The sequence below is a fragment of the Cyrtonyx montezumae genome, unplaced genomic scaffold, assembly GCF_038088225.1.
Source record: "Cyrtonyx montezumae isolate F1298 unplaced genomic scaffold, pur_monq_1.0 scaffold_21, whole genome shotgun sequence".
NCBI lineage: Eukaryota > Metazoa > Chordata > Aves > Galliformes > Odontophoridae > Cyrtonyx > Cyrtonyx montezumae.
The window spans coordinates 3,561,884-3,579,826 of record NW_027071948.1 but is presented as its reverse complement, the minus strand read 5'-3'; the positions used below and the strand labels follow the sequence as shown (position 1 = coordinate 3,579,826).

Here is a 17,943-nt window from a genome sequence, read left to right as displayed (position 1 = left end):
TGCCCTAATTATTTACATTAAAGACTTAAGCAATATGGCCCTAGAAATGTAGCGTAACATGGAAGGGAACACAACAGAGTGAGCTTCACCTGACATTCACTGAAAGCTCTAGACAAAAAACTTTAATAAAAAAAGAAACAAAACGTAGTCTCTTTGAGAGTCAGAAAGTAAAATAAATTCCCAAGTAGGTGAAGGAAAAAGTGTGTCCCACCTGTCTAAGACAAAACAGAATTTATCAGGATGTGTCCTGTCTCTACTTCAGAAAGCAAGTACACTCAGCCAGCAGTTTACCATTTCAGCCTGAAAGCAGGGCTGACCCCACGCCCGACCCTACCCTGACCTTGTTTGCTTTCACAAAGTCCTCTGCCCTCTCCCTTCGGAAACATTTGACCTTTTCACCTAGAAGTTGGTCATTCTAAAGCCAATGCCACCGAGGCTAGAACTGATCAACCAGTCCACAGCTCAAACCGTCCTCATCTCAGAAATCATGCAATAATAGCTAACGTGAGAACTTCCAAAGTGTCTTCTGTATTTAACAATTCCACATCTGGCACCAATATTGCTCTAGTCAGTCTGGAAGAAAAGAGAGTGGTATTTCTTATAAACTTCACATCTTTTTCTCAGACAGACTACCCACTTTGTCCTCAGCATCCAATATTCCACAGCAATACTCTTTAGCTTTATCCCTAAGCCAAACTCCCCCATTATCAGGAGACAACAGACTTAAAGAGTCCATACCTTTCTTCTTCAGAAATGCTCTTCTGGTTGCAATTGGACTTTGGCGGACTCGGGGATTCTGTAAAAATTTCACTGCTGTCACAATCTGATGAGGGCAGGAGGATTGGAGAAAGAGAAGAGAGAAAAAGACTGAAGTTAGGAATGGTCAGATTCACACTTCTCATTACGCATTCTGTACTGCAAAGTAAGGCATCGCATCTAACACATGGAGAGAGTCTGGAGCTGACACCAATCCAACTTGCAGAAATAGTTCACTGAACATCACAGTTTGTGGCTCCACTCTCACCAGAGCAATTAATGTTATTTCAACCTGGAAGTTTCCTCTTGAACTGCTCTTTCACCAGCTCAACCTGTTCAAAAGTCTCCATTAAGATTCCTGGAGGTTTCTGTCATTTATAGCAACCTCCTTACCTCGGCTGGCTCCTAGAGCTGATGGCAGCCTCGAAACATTACACGTGATCTGCCACAGCATACTGTTCCTAGGAAGAATACCTCTTTATCTGACTACTCCCTGCAGATTCTAAGAGATTCAGGCCTTTTCTGCCATCATTCCAACTTAACTGCTAGCAATAAATAAACCTTAGCTCATCAAGAAGCAGCTTCCCGTGTTTTGGATCACACAGCAACAGCAGAAAAAAAAAAGTCACTTTTCATGACATAAATGGTCTGGTGAATGGTTACTTCATGTTCCACCCTGGTAGAAATCACAGATTATTTTTGTCTAATGACTGACTTCCTCTACGTGCTTCTGCAAGGTGTCATAGCACTTAAAACAAACCACTTATCCAAACAAAGGATGAAGTCTGGGATAATACTGAATGGCATCAACAACAATAGCATCAGTTTTTTGCATTAGGATTGAGTGCCAGTGGAAGGTACTTCCTTTTTTTGTTCGTGTGGCAGAGGTCAGCTTTCCACACACCCTCCTGTATGATTACACACGTTATTACATGTTGCTGCAGTGGTGGAGAACAGCTGATTCAATTTACTTCTGTACAAAGGCATCTGTTCTGGCTGTGGCATCGAGGAGAATCATTTGCCTGAACAGCACTCAGGCGATGGACCCTTCCACGTGAACTAGTGCAAGAGATGAATTCCTTCCACTCTAGCTAAAAATAACTGCACATTTCCAAAGAAGAGTTTTTTTTCCCCCCGAACAGTGCCCTACACCTCCTGCTAAAATGGTGCCATACGTTAGAGCTACGTTAGGTTAAGTCTTGAAGAATTTCACTTCAGTTTCAAGAATTCCGTTCCAAAAAGGTTCCCAAAATTTTTCATGGCAGGAGAACAACAAACAGCATCACTACTGAAATCACTGAGTTTCATTCTGTGTTTGAATCAAACCCTTCAAATATGCATTTCTGGTCAGAGAGCAAAGTTCTGATGGGTTTAATGGCACTTTCAATGTACTCCTCAGTGCATTCCATCAATGTTTCTTTTTTTTTTTTTATTTTAAATTGCATCTCTTATTTCTTTAAATACATTAATCAGGCTAGTGTAGGCAAAACGGATCCATTGGACAATGCAATAAACATGAATTATCATCTATCCAACACACATAATGGCTTAAAAATACATAATAGCAGGTGTAGTTTAAATGATTAGTTATTACACCTGTGGTGGGTCTGATTCAATTGGGGAAAATCATCTTTAATAGGTTAAAAGGTTTAGATCACCAGGCTTCCCTTAAAGTGGCTGTAGAGAGGGTATGATGGAGTACGCTGTCATTACTAATTCATTTAAGAAAAACATGGGGGATACAGCAAAGAACAGCATAAACGAGAGAATCCAATTTAAACATCAGGTAAAGCAGAAAACACCTTTTAAAAAAGCATGATAAATGAATTTGGAAGAGAGATGAAATTGACATATTTATTTTAACGGGAATTTGACAAAGTCCCGGCGCACTTTGAAGTTGGGAGGATAAAATGAAGGAGATATTTTTCATTCCTTTCCTTTTCTTATTTTCCTTCGTTATTATTACTATTATTTTAAGTTTACATTCGGTGATTTCGAATCATAAAATACTACAGCAGAGCACCACATAAAGCACATTTTGGTCTCATTTACGTGTGCTGGATCTCTGTGTGGCTGCAGTGCAGGTGACAGGCAAATCACGTCTTTAAACAGCGCTGACATTGCTGCGCCGGATGCAGGAAGACGAAGCACACCATCTAATAACCTTCAGGTAATATGCTGAATAAGAAAGATGCCCAAATGAGAGAACCAACAGATAGGAGGACATATCAAACCCACTTTCCTCCTAACAGTAATTACTTGTTTGTTTCTTCAGGAACTCCTCAGCACTCCCTCCCACGTTCGGCGAGCAGGAGATGCGGGTACAAAAGGCCTGCAGACCTGCAATCCTGCGAGCTCTCAGCTTTAATTATCAGGTTTTAAGCACAAAAAAAAAAAAAAAGAAAAAGCCTGTAAGAAATGAACAGTATTTTTCATTGTGCTATTTTAATCACAGCCCTTTTAACGTTTTATTGATTCTAACTCTTTCTTAAAACTTATTTTTGCCCAGTAAAAAATGTAAACATTTCTGTAGTAAAATTTGCTCCAAAATAAACTTCTGGTTTATCTCCTCCCTGCATCATTTCCTGCATCATTCACAAAGTGTTTAATCTTAAACAAAATAAAATTGCAGGCAATAACAAACTTTATAGAAAAGGATCCCGAACTCCTCCTTCCGATAAAGCTCGTATTTGTGTGTGCATTTCCTCCTGCAGGCTGAGCTGAAACTTCTGCATTTCCCTAATTCATCTCGTATATGTGAGCAACTCAAGAACCAATTCTGGCCATGTCAAAGTGCCAATATTTTCACCCGGCGTACCCAGGAACCTTCCAGCCTTCCATGGATCATTTTCTTTGCATAAACAAGGGCAACCGCAGCCCATCATTTAAAAAAAAATCTGGAAAAGGAGGGAGAAGATGAGGACTTTGCAGCCCTGCGTACAGCTGGAAAAATCATGCAGCAAACAGCACTCTGACTCAGCTACTAACATCACTCTGTACTATTTCTGTAGCGTTTGTAACGCTCCTCTGAATTTTTCTGGTATTAGGACACTGCCAAATAATGTGCACTGTATCACTGCTGCGATTCTCAGCCTGCCAGCACACACTGGCCAGCAAACCAGTTTCATCTAGAGGATCGGTTACTTATTGAACTGAATAGCATAGCTGGTGCTCAAAAGGCAGTTAATTCCAGAGATGTGTGCTGCTCCTGCGGTGACACGGTACTCACAGACGGATTTCTGACCGGTGCCGGTGGGCATCAGACCTGCTGCAGGTCTGATCCTACAGTTTGATTTTCTAATTAGAAGATGAATGCGACTATTCATGGATTATATTTGCGCCCGGCCAAATTACATAAATTCAGGCCAAATATTCTGCTTCAATGTCAAAGATATAAAACGGAGACAGGAACTTTATTGCAGATGTTGTGGGAGTGCAGCAAGCCGGTGAAATTCTGGGCCAAAGCACAGCACTTTGCTGTTACAGCCCAAGGTCCCTCGGTCCTAATTCCCCTCCCTTTTGTGTTAATGGGGAAATCAACCTTATTTCTTAGTATGCTCCACGCTGCAGGAAAGCAATCTAAGCTACTTTATCAGTTACTTGCATTAGAAAAATAAACCGTGAAATTTCAGATGTAGTGGCAGATGCCTACTTGGTACCATCTCAAAAACAAAACAGAAAAAAAGCCCACAACAGACAACAGACAAAAATGGAAAACAAAATACCCTCCTCACTAAAAACTCCACAGGATTTGGTAACAGAGGTCCACACGGGAAAGAGAATCGAAAGCCACTGGGAGTGCAGCCAGCACGAGCTGAGAGCTCCGACACATTTCCCAACACTGGGAACCCTCTGCAGGTTATTACTGAGCAGCGTTTGTTGATAGACTGAGACTTTGAGATGACCTGTGATGTAAAGGTTGGGGCTGAATTATACGTTGCAGAGGATGGTATTTTGTCTTTCTGAGTGGATCTGTATCTGTTTAAATGCAACACTTCTTTTCATTAAGCAGAGGCGGCACAGGCCATGAACTATGCACAGACAGTTTACATTACATGTGCGGAAGCAATCAACACTGGCAATATACATGACGTATGTAAAAGAAGTTGGAATTAATTTTTTTCCCAGTATATTAAAAAACAGTAATATGGCAGCATCAACAAACACTCAGCCTATTTCAGCCAGAGCAGAAGGCCACAGCTATAGGGCAAATGGAACTGATCAATATATTAGCCTACAGCAACACCCCCTCAGCGTACGGCTGAACGTTTGCAAGGCTCAGAAGATTAAATTGTCTGTGAAAGGTTTCTGCACTCCTACTCTAAAGGAGATACCCAGAATCCTGTTAACAAGCGTCAGGCTAAAGCCAACTTACGTTTTAACAAGGGCTGACTTAAAAGCCTGGCGCTGCGACGAGCAAGAAAACCTCTTCCAACAGAAATGCTGCATTTTAGCAAGAAATCAGTGCTCTGTCAGGACCAACTTGACAAACATCGTTATCGGCGGCACACGGATATAGTTGCAAAGCAGCTGTTAATCAGAGAAACACATCACAGAACGCTGATGCTAGCACTCGGGAAAAAATGCAAGGGGCTAATTATGAAGCCATATATCTCACTAAAGAGGCACTGCGCTCGCAGTTCCAGGCACAGCTCGCAGGGCCGGGTCCTGGGACACCACCACGCTCCTGGCAGGATGAGCCCTGCCCCACGCTGCCCTGGGGAGCCCCGTGGGTGCCCCGTGGGGACCACGCTCTGCTCAAAGCCATCACCTGGGGAGAAGAACTGCCCACAGCTCCTATCGTCCCACTGAAATTTTCAGGGCCCTGGGCAGAATCGGGAATGCATTTCTACTGCGAGACAAGCTAGAAAACGCCAAAGTTGGGCAGATCTCGAGGTTGTGCAGGGAAAAGTTTGGAAATAACAAAAAGCCCTCACGTAAAACAGAGCAAAAAGAAAAACGAATACAATTCGAAGCGAGATTCGCAGGAGTCGGAACCAGAGAGGACAAACGCAAAGAAAACCCAAAGCCAAGCCGAGCTGAAAGACGAGGTGATGCAAGAGGTCGCAAGAACCACGGAGGGCAAAGGCCAGGGCTGGAGGCTCGGCCGGCGGAGGGCTCCGTCCGTGAGATCCGAGGGGAGGACGGCGGTGCCCGCGGTCCCTGGGCCCCCCCCGGCACCCCGAGGCGCTGCGGAGCGCGGAGCCACGACTCCCCCTAGCCGAGGAGCGCCGCAGCTCCGGCAGCCGGGCCCAAATGAAGTGTTTTCACTCGGTGGAAATGAAATGTTTTGCAAGATGAAACAGAAAGAAAATTGAGGTTTTAGGTAATTACTAGTTGGCATTTACATATCACAGGCTGGTTCAACACCTATTCATTTTCCTCTTTTATTTTCAATTTTTTAAAATTGCTCATTAAAATGAACACATGACAGGGACGGGGGGGAGAAAAAAAAATTACTCTTCCTCTTTTTTTTTTTTTTTTTCTCCCGAGGACTACAAAATCCACATCTACTTTAAATACATTTATCTATAATTATCACATACACAAAAAAACCTTGCTTCATTTACATTCGCAGGGTGACCAAAAACGGCCACTCCGAGTGCGGGCGGCAGCAGCCGGAGCCCGAGCCCGAGCCGGGCTGTCCGAGCCGGGCTGTCCGAGCCGGGCTGCCCGCCCTCCCACCGGCGCTCCCCTCTCCTCCCCTGCTGCTCTCTCTCTGGGTCTCTGCTCAGCCCTCTGCTCTCGGTTTCTTTGTTCCAGGAGCACACGCGTTTCCTCCCCCCAGCTGCTCGCGACCTCCCCGCCTCTCTCCTCGCACCCCCTCGCCCTCCCCGGACCCGGCGGGCAGCGTGCACCAGAGCCGAGGTGTCCCCCAGCACCGTGGCCTCTCCCTCCAGATTCCCACTGTTCACTTGAATAAATATCTCCCATGCAAACCCCTTAATTTCCCCGCAGCCTCTAGCTTCTTTAATTTTAACCTTGTGAGAGTCTTATTTAACCCCACGATGCATTTCAGGATACAATTTGTATGAAAAACGCTACATAAAATAAAGTTTTATTGTATCATATGTTAAGGACATAAAACATCTCTGATAGAAGTGTACAGGGGCTGACATGATAGACTAATATATTTTAAGGTCTATTGTGTAAATATGTATTTAGGGAATTCTAAAGCATGGTATTATTGACCCAAGTCTCTCTTAAAACACGATGATATATGGAATGAAAGCCCTTATGAAAAGGAGCAACTTCGTCTGTGTAGTAGTCACCTTTCAAAGTGAAATATCTCTGCCATCTTCAGTTTCTTCTGATTCAATTTAGAACGGAGTGGACAACTCCACAAAATCCCTCTCTTTTTATCAGAAATAACACTCGTTTGGGTAATACATTCACAAAGCTATGGAGAACAAGAAACCTTTGCCATGTTCGAGAGGAAGCGCACGATAACTGCACGTACAGGCAGAGAGAGAACGTGCCATGTATGCCTGTAATTCTGAAAGGAGCGTCTCCAAGTGAGACACTGCAGCACCAGGCTTAACCCCACACACACTGCTGCAGGCAGCAATACGCGACGGGAAAACACCTTGTGAGGAGCACGAGCACGGCAGCAAACTCCGCGCCCTGAACTGATAACGCGGCCGTAACAAATGTTAACCAATAAGGAGCACTAACATTTTTTTTTTCCTAGAGTTAATTTTTAATTGAGATGGAAAGATACCATCTCACTTTCAGAGGAAATGTAAACGTTAAAAAAAAAATCCCCTTTTTGTGCTCCTGCCTAAACTGTAAAGTTGCAAGCTCTCTACAACCACCAGTACCACCAAAGAAGGTATTGCAGCAAGATGAGCGAGATGGGGGGGAGGGAAGATAATGCCTGCAATCCAGCAGGCAGCAAATTATTTGAAATTCTGTTTACACAAAAATGGCAATAACCTCAGTGCTGGGTGTATGGGATCACTGCACATAACACACGGACACGGAGCAGTGTCTCGTGCGGGAAGGCATCCAACTTCCAACGTGGGTGAAGCCAGCACACCATGGCCAGGTCAGCAAAGCAACTCAACAGGGCCGAAGGAAGATGCTGGAGGGATGGTGAAAGCTTAGAACTCACTGAAGAGAACGTGATCTCATGACTTTTCAGGACAGCCCCCAACTTATACACCTTACTTCTCCCTTATTTCAGAAGGAAGCTCAGGGATCCGTGCCGTAAAATTAATGCGAGTGTCAAGTTGTTGAGTTGAATCACTCCGAAGGAATGTAATGACTCAGTGTCCAAGATGCTCACTACAGCAGAACTGTGAGATCATCCCATGGCTCTACAACTAAATAAAATGCATGACACAGTCTTCAGGGGAACAGACAGCAACACCTCCAGCTCTCGCCTTCCCTTCTCTCCCCTTTCCTTCTCTCCCCTTATGGCCAGTCCTAGGGAGCTCACTTAGCACCACTGCTGAATGAAACCTCTTTCACCCTGCTATCCTCACACACATACACGGATTAAAAATGATGAAGCAGTAATTTACCACATCTTCATTCTTTTAACTGCAGGGCAGCCAAGGACTGCTGGAGCTTCATTCACATGCTAGGGAGCTGGAAGATGACTTAAGTATAGGAAGCCAGTGTCACATCTAACAACTGCGCCGAGTACTAAAACAGCTATTGAAGGCTCCAGAAGGCCACATCAATCAAAGAGAAGCAGCAGAACAGGATCATTGTTCAGACTTACTTAGATCCTTCTAATTCCATAGTCAAGAGATTGGCAAATGCTAGTAATACAATGGTTGAAATTTAATGCAAGAGAATTGAAAGGATATGCCATCTGCGGAAGAAGCTAGTAAAGACACTTCAGACTGGAATAAATCAAATGTACATGAAAAAACAGCAAGCTATCCTTCCTTCAAGTTCTCTTTTCAAGAATCCCATTTCAGAGAGCCCTGGGAATCTCACTTCATACGAAATACAGCTCAGAAGTAAGTGTTTTCCCTCCTGCAAACTCTTAGAGGTGAAGTCAGTGCTGGCAACACTGCATGGAAGGTCTAAAAGTGAGAATACAAAAGGAGATACAGGAGGAATCTGCTTGGATCACCAGAACCTAGCAAGCAGAAGGTTTCATCGCGCAAACACGAAGCTGGAAACTGTGACAGGTGCCCGATAAATCATGCAAACCACAGCAGTTGGGAAGTAATATCGAAAGGAGAAGGGCTTAGAATACTGGAGGACCTTAATGTAAATTTAATATTTTGCTTAGAGCTCTTTGGGACAGGAATTGTCTTTTTACCCTGTGCTTGCAGAGTGCCTGGTGCTGGTTTGCAACTGGCCTCCGAGTCACTTATTGCAACACAAATAATAAAGGCTGAGCAGTCCACACACTTTGTTCCTGCTGTTAATTGCCCCATTAAGGGAAAAAGTAAGTAAGGGGCAAGAAATCTGATTGGCCAGAGGTGCCTACCTATGGGGACTACAAATGTAATAATTTTATAGATTCGAAGCAGCTGTGTCCCTTGTCTTCATCCACTTCTCAACAGAAAAAAAGCACACATCACAAAATTCCTCCTTCATAAGCAGGCTCTTGCATGAGCAGTTTCAAAAGCAACTGAGCTTCCCTGACACCTCTGGAGGATGCTTCCTCCAGAACAGGAGCAAAACACAAAATAAGGGCTAACATGGGGAACATTTCCGCCGGAGCTGCCCAAGCCATTAATATTCTACAAAGAACGAGTTCACTTTCCCATGGGGTCAATTTGGCATTTTGCACGGATATGTAACATTCACTGTTTAAAGAAACAAAGCATATAGGTGGCAGGAAAAAATCAGGATGCTGCTCCAGTGCAGCAGTCTGCACGCACCAAAAAAATCACGCACACTCATCACCAACTTCTCCCTCTTGAAACGCTTGAATAAGACTCCTCCTTTCCTAAACTAAATTAAAATGTCCAAGAGAATTAGTTCTAATTACACTTAAGCCAGGGTGCTCCTGCCTACTTTTGACATGGAAATTTGGGTTCAAACCAGGAAGATCTACAAAACCAGAGAAGGTTCAAAATTGCAGTTCTACTGGTTTTTGTTTTCCTTAAACCTTGGCACAGGCAGCACATGTCAGGGACTATCATAATTATACGCCTTATGTGCTGAAAAATTAATAAACAATTACTCACTTCAGGAAAAAAGAAAGCAGCCTTTTCCTTGACGAATGCTGCAGAGAACATCAGCAGTCTCTCTGAAATCTGGGTCCACACCACAGCAAGGGATCAGCACCAAGGTAAGGACGGCTGCTGCTGCTCCAGGGAGAGCTGGACCCTGCAGCAGTGCTGGCACTGAGCTCAGGACCGCGCTCATCCACAGCAGCACTCTGGCTTTGCAACAGGAGAAAGAAGATTTGGTCTTCACAGCTGCTTTGGCTCAAGTACAGGCTGTTCAATCAATTGCTGTGGGAGCCTACAAGCTCCAAAAGTGGGAGGAAATGTGTATTTCAAACTATTTTAACCCTGCAAGGCCAACGAGGGCTTGCATACTGCTGGAAGCCGAGGGTTATGCTGCTGCAGCTTCCCTGCCATAGCAATTCATGCTCATCTTCCAGGAAGTTATGAGGATGGTAAAACAATACATGACTTGTTGGACAAATAAGTGAGAGTGTCTGGTACTCAAGTAAAGTTTAACTGAAATTTATCTGCAGTCCAAATCTTGACTAAAACCTTCACTCAGTTAGTTTAGGAATTCCATACGAACCTCCTTTAGAATCCAGAGGGAACTCAGGTGCACTTGCACTGTAAAGCTTCCTATTTTCTATAAAATATTAAATAAAATCAAATAATTTCCACATCTCCCTTTCCAAAGCAGACCCATGCTACTGAGTTCTTCACCCCACCCTAAATCAATGGTAACCCAATTCAAATGCCTTACAGCTGTCTGAGGACTAGTGGAGAGATCAACGCTTTTTATCTTAAGGCTTATGGAGCTCCCCTTGGCTGAGGAGCACAGCCAGCAGCCCGTCAGACATGCCACAGAGGGCTCACTGCTTCTCCTTCCACCCCTCAGATCTGAAAAAGCGGCATATAAACTTCAACCCTCCACAGTGCAGTTCTTAGCCTGCCTGCCTTGTTTCATACTCTGAACGTACCGAGATTTATTAACCTTTACAGTAAAAACAAATAAAATAATGCTGAAGTAAAAACGCAGTGATGTAAGGGCTGAAGCTAGCACCGTTTATCTGTGGAAATCCAATTAGTGCTCAAGTGGTAGAGATACCTGGAAAAGTGCTCACAATCAAATCAAAAAATGATACAAAAACATTAACCTGATGGCTAAAAACTCCACATTTAAACATTTAAAGTAATAAAGGCGCTTTTATTGAGTATTTTCTATATTTCATTAGGTTCCAAATTGACGAGGAGCCCGAGAGATGCATTTCCTGAGCTTTTGGATCCTTAGACCAAATGCTTGACTTTGTTGTTGTTGTTGTAAAACAAAAAAAAGAACATGTGCTTCTTGCTAGAATGGCAAGCTTCCTTCTGCTGCAGCAGCCACAGCAACTACTGCAGGGCAGGAAATGCCGGGGAGCCCATGAAGATATTCTTAGATCTCACACATTAATTCTGTGCTCACCGTGATGTGAGCAGAAATACTGTTCGAATTACTCTTCCACTAAAGGATATCGGGATTCACCTCTATTGCTGTGTCCTACCAAAAATTCCTCTCTCAAAGCCATTATGTCGCAGCCCTTCGCTGGAAAACTGACTGCCCCGACAAGGTGGTTGGTGGACACACACACAGCTCCTGCCCACCTCAGTGGTCACAAAAGACAACAGAGGGATGAGCACATCTTGGCGAGGTATGCCAAGTCCCCTGCAGTAGTGCCTTCAACCTTGGCCTCCTTTACCAAACTCCACAAAAAGCATGCAGAGCAATGCCCATGCTCCAACCAAGGCTTTGTCTTTCTGGATACTGTGACCCCGATGCTTTTTGTCAGCATTAAATCCACTTAACTTTTTTAAAAGAGAAATTAGGAGAGAGTAACAGTCGATGAGCAAGAGACTATCCTTCTGAGTAACAGCTTTCTTCAACTCTCTAAAACCACAGAGCATGAGATAACACTTGATAAGTTTGGGAGCATCACACGGAGCCTCATTGCTGGTTTGCTTACAGCAAAATGCCAAACTTGCTTCCGGTATCAATCCATGTATGCTGCTCTTAAGCTTTACACGGAGGAGCTGAGTGTATGCATTCAGAGTAGACTGCATTAAATGCAAAATATAATGCACTGAAATTCCATTCCGATGTGATTTAATTGAGTTACAAGAGGCAAATTTCCTCAAACTACACAGAAAGTACAGAAAAATTAAAAGGCCTCATTTCCTGTCTTTCAGCTATTGCAGGACTGTTCTCTCCTATTTACTTTTCCACATTTTGTCCATTTCTTTATAAAAGTCCTGAAGTCCTTACAACCTTTTAGGGGAGATTTCCCGACAGATCATTGACAGGATTTTTATCTGAAGCTAAACCTTAAGATCTTTTTTCTTAATACAAACCCATTACTTAGAAACAAATTTAAGTATTTAAGTCTTAAGGGCATGACAGGAAGAGCTCTCAGACTGCAGGTACCAGAAAAAAAAGCTCTTTTCTTACTTCATTGTTTCACTGGGCTGCTAGTCACACTCACATGCTCAGGATCAACTGGCCCTATGTGTGGTATTCTCTTTCTGCAGCTCATATTCATGAATCAGCTTTCAGATGCCCCAGAGTACTGCCTGTCTTCAGGGAGCAATTTCGAAGTCTCTAACTTTCATATTTGGTATGTAGCAAATAATGAAGAGGAAGGTGATACCTGGGATCTGCACGCTGAAATGTAGAATACTTAAAAAACAAAACAAAAAAGGGAAAAAAACACTATACCAAACAGGTTCAACACAGCAACACTTAGATTCCCCTCCGCTCCTTCCCTCGTGATCAGCAGGGATGAGTGCTGGGTAAGAATCTGTGGTGAGAGATATTCAGCTCCTGTTTGGAGTATAAAGAGTCCTGTTTTATTATTCTGCATTTGCATGTGGCAGCAAATGTGTAAATGTTTTAATAATACAAAAAATCCCAACAGAGTGGAGGAGGAGGATATGAAATAAAGGAATACAAGGACATTTACTTCCTTGAGAGTGAGACAGAAAGGAAAAGAGAGAAAGAAGATGACACGATAAGGGACAAAGCAAGCTTTCTGGGGTATATCTGGAAAAAAATAGAACAGAAATCATTAGGAAGTCCATAGTGCATCTACAGTGATACAGTGCGGATCAATTCATTTAACACTGCCCTGTACATTTACAGAAAAGTACTTTTGATATAATAAAGGCTCATAAACACACAGAAATTGGGTTAGACCTGTTTCGAATTCCTGCCAAACAATGGTTCAGAAAAATGAAGCTCTATTTTAATTAGCTCGACTCAAGAGTGATTTGATAACAGCAGATGCTGTCTGGATGCTTTCAGCTTGATGGGCTCCACATACATGAACTTAAGAGTGGCTTTGATGCAATTAGATCTCACTCTCTCCTTTAACATGTGTTAGGCTCTGGAACCAATGGCTTGGCTGTATTTAACATCTTGAACTCAAAGGATATTGACAGCCTTCAGATGTATGGAGCTAAAGCAAAGACAACTTACTTGGGGCTTGACGTTTCAACAACTTGAAGACAGAAACGAAAGGGCACCGAGACATTACCCACAGCATAACATTGAGGTCTTAGCATTAGATATGTTTCTACTACAAACACATTTCTTGGCTTGTAACTGTTATAGTCTTGGTTAGTCCAATAAAGCAAAAACACAAACCACCCACCTCCCCTATCAATTGCTGTTTCAATTGATCTCATTTTCTGTAAAAATCAGAGGAACTCAATCATTCCACATGTCTTTCACTCCTTTATTCCTAGAGGACACCCCACCTCACCACAGTGTGCAGTTATGGTAGGTCCCATCCAGTCACAGCACAGTTCTCCCATCCACTGTCTGCCATTTTCTTGCAGAGACAGCTTCTTCCATCCCTGGAAACATCTGCACACTGACACGTCAGAGAACCCTTTGCCTTTCTGAAGCAAACTCACTACCTCACTCTGTAGTCACGAAGTACAGACATTTGCTAAAGGACACATGCAACATAGGAGCTGCTTCAGTGCGTCGGGGACAAGGCTAATAGGAGGTCTTGATTTGTTAATTATCTGACAGTTTGTCACAGCTGGGCTATAAGGAGTGGGTGGGGGGAAACCTTTCTGCTTGGCTCTGTCTTCCTCTAAATGCTGAATTAGGCTGTCAAAGCCTTCATCCCACCACCAGAAGCTGTGAAAGGAAGAGCCAGGCTATCCTTCCTCCTCTTCTCAGCAGGATATGTTGTTTCAGATGTCCTACACCCCCACCACGTCTCCAGAAACAAATATGGCACACGTAAGTGACCTTCACACCACCACACCGTGCCCAGTTATGTCAAGGGGCGTTAGCAGACCTGAGCATGGTAGATTGGAGAGGAAATCCCAGTGCCATGGGAGCAAGCAAGAGGCATTTATCCTGCAAGGAGTCCTAATGTTGCTACCTGCTTGAATCAGCAATTTCACAGCAAGGTTTTGGAAAGCAGAAGGCTTGGCCCCTGTGAGAACTGACAGCGAGATAGATACGGAGTTACAGAGATAACGGGGTGGGGTAGTGGCAAGATTCCTTTTCTTCTTACACTTCTGCCCCACGTAATCCCCTAAGTAGGGGCAAAAGTTCAGGCTGTGAAATGGGATAATGCATGGAATACCCCCATGGAGACAAAGCTGGAAAAGCAGAAAGCAGGTTGTGATACAGCAGTACTTACTAGAAATGCTTACGCCTCTTAAATCCAGTTAAATGTGGCCGTTAAGCCGTGAGAGCCTAGGGAGATCCCCACCCACTCCTCCATTTTCCCCGCAGGCCACGTCCAGAGCATCCCATCACTCAAGTCCTCTCCTCAACAGGCCCTGGATTATGAAAAATCCCCTGCAGGAGCTTCCCACGTGCACGGGACACACCCTGTTCCTACCACCATCGATGCGTCTCCCTCCGAGACGTGGGAGGCTCAAAACGTATTCCAGGCACACAGGGGTGCTGCCTGCTCACAATGGGAAAATCAAAGGCACTCAACTCCAGCTTTGTGCAGATGATCAGAAGCTATGAGGTCACGTGAGCCGACCATAAGCATTCCCCTATTCTACTGCAACATACAGAAAAGGAAAAAAGGTGTCTCAAGTAGATATTTGTTTCACGCTTATAACCCCCAAGGAGCACACACACAAGTCAGCTCGCAAGTCAAACGCTTTTCTGCTGTGGACCATCTTCATACCATGACAAAACCCGTGCTTTTCTTGTTCAGAGCTGGCATTCCACTTTCTAGTGCGATCCATCCCCCAGCATACAGCAAGTCAGCTGTAAGGGTACAGCAAGAGCTATAGTCCCCTAGACCCATTATTTACTCCTGAGCAGTAAAACAAATGGTACTTCTCTGCACAGACAGTCCTACCTTCCCCAGATGGGGACTGCTGAGAACTCCACTGGGGACAAAACAACTCTCTTTATCTTTCATCAGGTAAAGTTAATAGACCCATTCCAGGGAACATTTGCAGATCTTGTCCCTTGAAAATAACGTCTGCTAAAGCACTGCTTCTCAAACTTCACGCAGTCATCTATCCTGGTGGCTCATCCCACATTCCTCAGGCTGAAATGGCAGCAAGCTTTTTCAGGAAAATGAGAGTTACTGGAACAAATGCTAACTCTTCAAACCAGGAGAAACAGAACTCCTGATAGCAATTAAGAGTTAAAAGCTGTTTACTGGCTAGTAACTTGGTGACTTCCTTTGAAGCCTTTTGCATCCTTGTGGGGGTCATAACCTAACTTTGAGAAACACTACTTTAAGAAACTTAACTATAAAGAGGAGCAGGTGATGACATAGCATTGTTCCCCACCCAACATCTACATAAGAGTTTAGAAGCAATTTCCCAGCTGGTCCTGGTGGTTTCAGCCCCTTTGCCTTTAAAAGCTCTGCCCTACAGTGATACAGACTCATGATGCTCAAGAATAAAGACCCAGCAGCATCATCGATAATACAACCAATGTAGCAGTCAGCATTAATTATTCTAAACCACTACAGGCAAGGCCTGTGTCTTTTAAAACATCTGTCTCTCACTCTTCTGGTCTTTAATAAAATCACCCTCCTAGCCATAGGGCGTAACTGGAATTGTATGTACGCATGTGCATGCAAAAACATAAATGCATAAGGAGAGATTCAGGTCCTCATTAAAAAATGGCATAAATAAGAATTCACCAAGGAATTCTGCCAGAGTCTGATTTCCAGATCTGGTTTTGCTGCATTCTTGCCCACCGCCTGCAGAGTTCTGGGTGCCTCCCTATCCTTCTCCAGCTGTACTGTTCTCTTCAAATTCAGACTTCTTGCACCTATAATTACCAGGTACCCTGTGCCAGGCTCCTTTAATTAACCAACACAACTCTTCTCCCTTTGGGATGAGACTAAGCTCTTTTTTATTAGTTCCATCATTTCAGTATCTAGGCCTAAGCAGGATAACTTGCATCACTTTGTGAGTGGGACTGTGGGGTACCAATGACCTCCAAAGCACCTGTCCTCTTCCCAGCAGAAAAGGCAAAGAAAGGCCATGAGCCACGGGATGTGGCACAAGGCATTGATGCAACACCTTCCAAACTTAATTACACCAGCAAAAATCACACAGCTCTAAAATATCAGGAAAATGCCTGGCACAAGGGGGCTCTGGCAAGCCAGTTAGGTAGCACTACAGTCCTGAAGGTGCTTCAGTCCAAAGGAGAGCAGAGGCAAGAACAGAAAAAAACCCTTAGCTGCTTTTACGCTGGAGCCAACCTTATTGTTTTCAGCACTCCAAGAAGGAGAGAGTATTCCTGGAGAGCACTACTTCCCCAGGCCTCCCTCCACCCAGCTGACACTGCTGCACCAGCAGCTGGGATGCAGTCTGAAATACAGGTCCATGCAAAGCCCTAGAAGACAAGGATCCCCATCTTGCTCTTCGTACTTGCACTCCACGTTCCCATCTCCCAAGAGAACAGGTAGATCAGAGTCCAGATAACGTCCAAACAGTTCTTCCTGCCTGCCCTGAATCAGACAGCCTTGCAATCTCCTGCAGGCAGTTTCTGTAGCGTTTGTTGGGATTTTACCTCTAGCTGAGATAAGCTTTGAAGCTGTTTCACCCCTTCTGTAGTCAAACTGCAGCACACATGCAAAGGAGAAATGGCAAAACGCACACTTGGCCTTTTCTGGACCATGGGATATTCTGTGTGTGTGTGTTCCTGCACACAGAAGTAAGAGAATGGGAGGTAAAAAGCAGAAGAGCTGCTGAATGTCCTGGATTTCTTAGGCCAGGCGGTCACTCCAGTTGCACAGCTTGACTTCCCCAGAGAGTATCTCAAGGAGAAACCAGCCATCGATCTTGGGACACACAACTTCCAGGACTGTTCCTTATCTCAGAACAGCTTCTGCCACGAATTCCTGCATGCGCTTTAATGTTTAAATTATTAAATGCATTAATGTATTTACATTATTCAAGTCTTATGTGCATTTTTCTAAGATAATTTATGTATAAGAGTTTGAATGTCCATGACTGTTAATGTCTACAACCCTTCCTGTTCATTATTGATTCTGGAAGGAAAAAAAAAGAAAGGCAGTGTTTTAATGCCTTATTTTTAATGTATTAAGAGTCTGAATAAGTGCATTCTCTTTTTTCTTTTGTAATTTCATAATTTAAGTAGTGCATTTATTAAACTGACACAGTATGAATTGTGGTGAAGTCTGGCACAGGTCCATGCTGCCAACACAGCCCAACCGACCATCACGCTGCTCTGCAGATCAAGCACGAGCTCAGCTCGTACGCCAGCTTCTCCTCCCTACCTGAAATCAGAAGGGACAGAGGGCACCAAGAAGTCTTCACAAAATACATCTGCTTGGCTATTTACGTGGGTTTTCCCTCTAATTTCCATTTTTCAATCAGTGAAAGTTTTCGTATGGTACTGAAGAACTCTTTTCATGCAGAGCTGTTTTGTCAATGTGCTCTTACATACCAGCTTAAAAATGTATTTCTGCAGTACCTTTTAAGCCCAACAGCACTAGAGGGCTTCCAAAATCTACAGCAACTGTAATGTTGTCATTTC

General features: G+C 43.8%; 1 protein-coding gene across 1 annotated transcript in view; it reads right to left on the bottom strand.

Annotated features, from left to right (window-relative positions):
* Positions 1 to 17,943, bottom strand: part of PEX14 (peroxisomal biogenesis factor 14) — a 70,713-nt gene that overhangs the window by 37,331 nt on the left and 15,439 nt on the right. Inside the window, exon 3 of the mRNA XM_065738111.1 lies at positions 739 to 823. Within this exon, the coding sequence (XP_065594183.1) occupies positions 739 to 823 (85 nt within the window). The remainder of the gene's footprint in view (positions 1 to 738; positions 824 to 17,943) is intronic.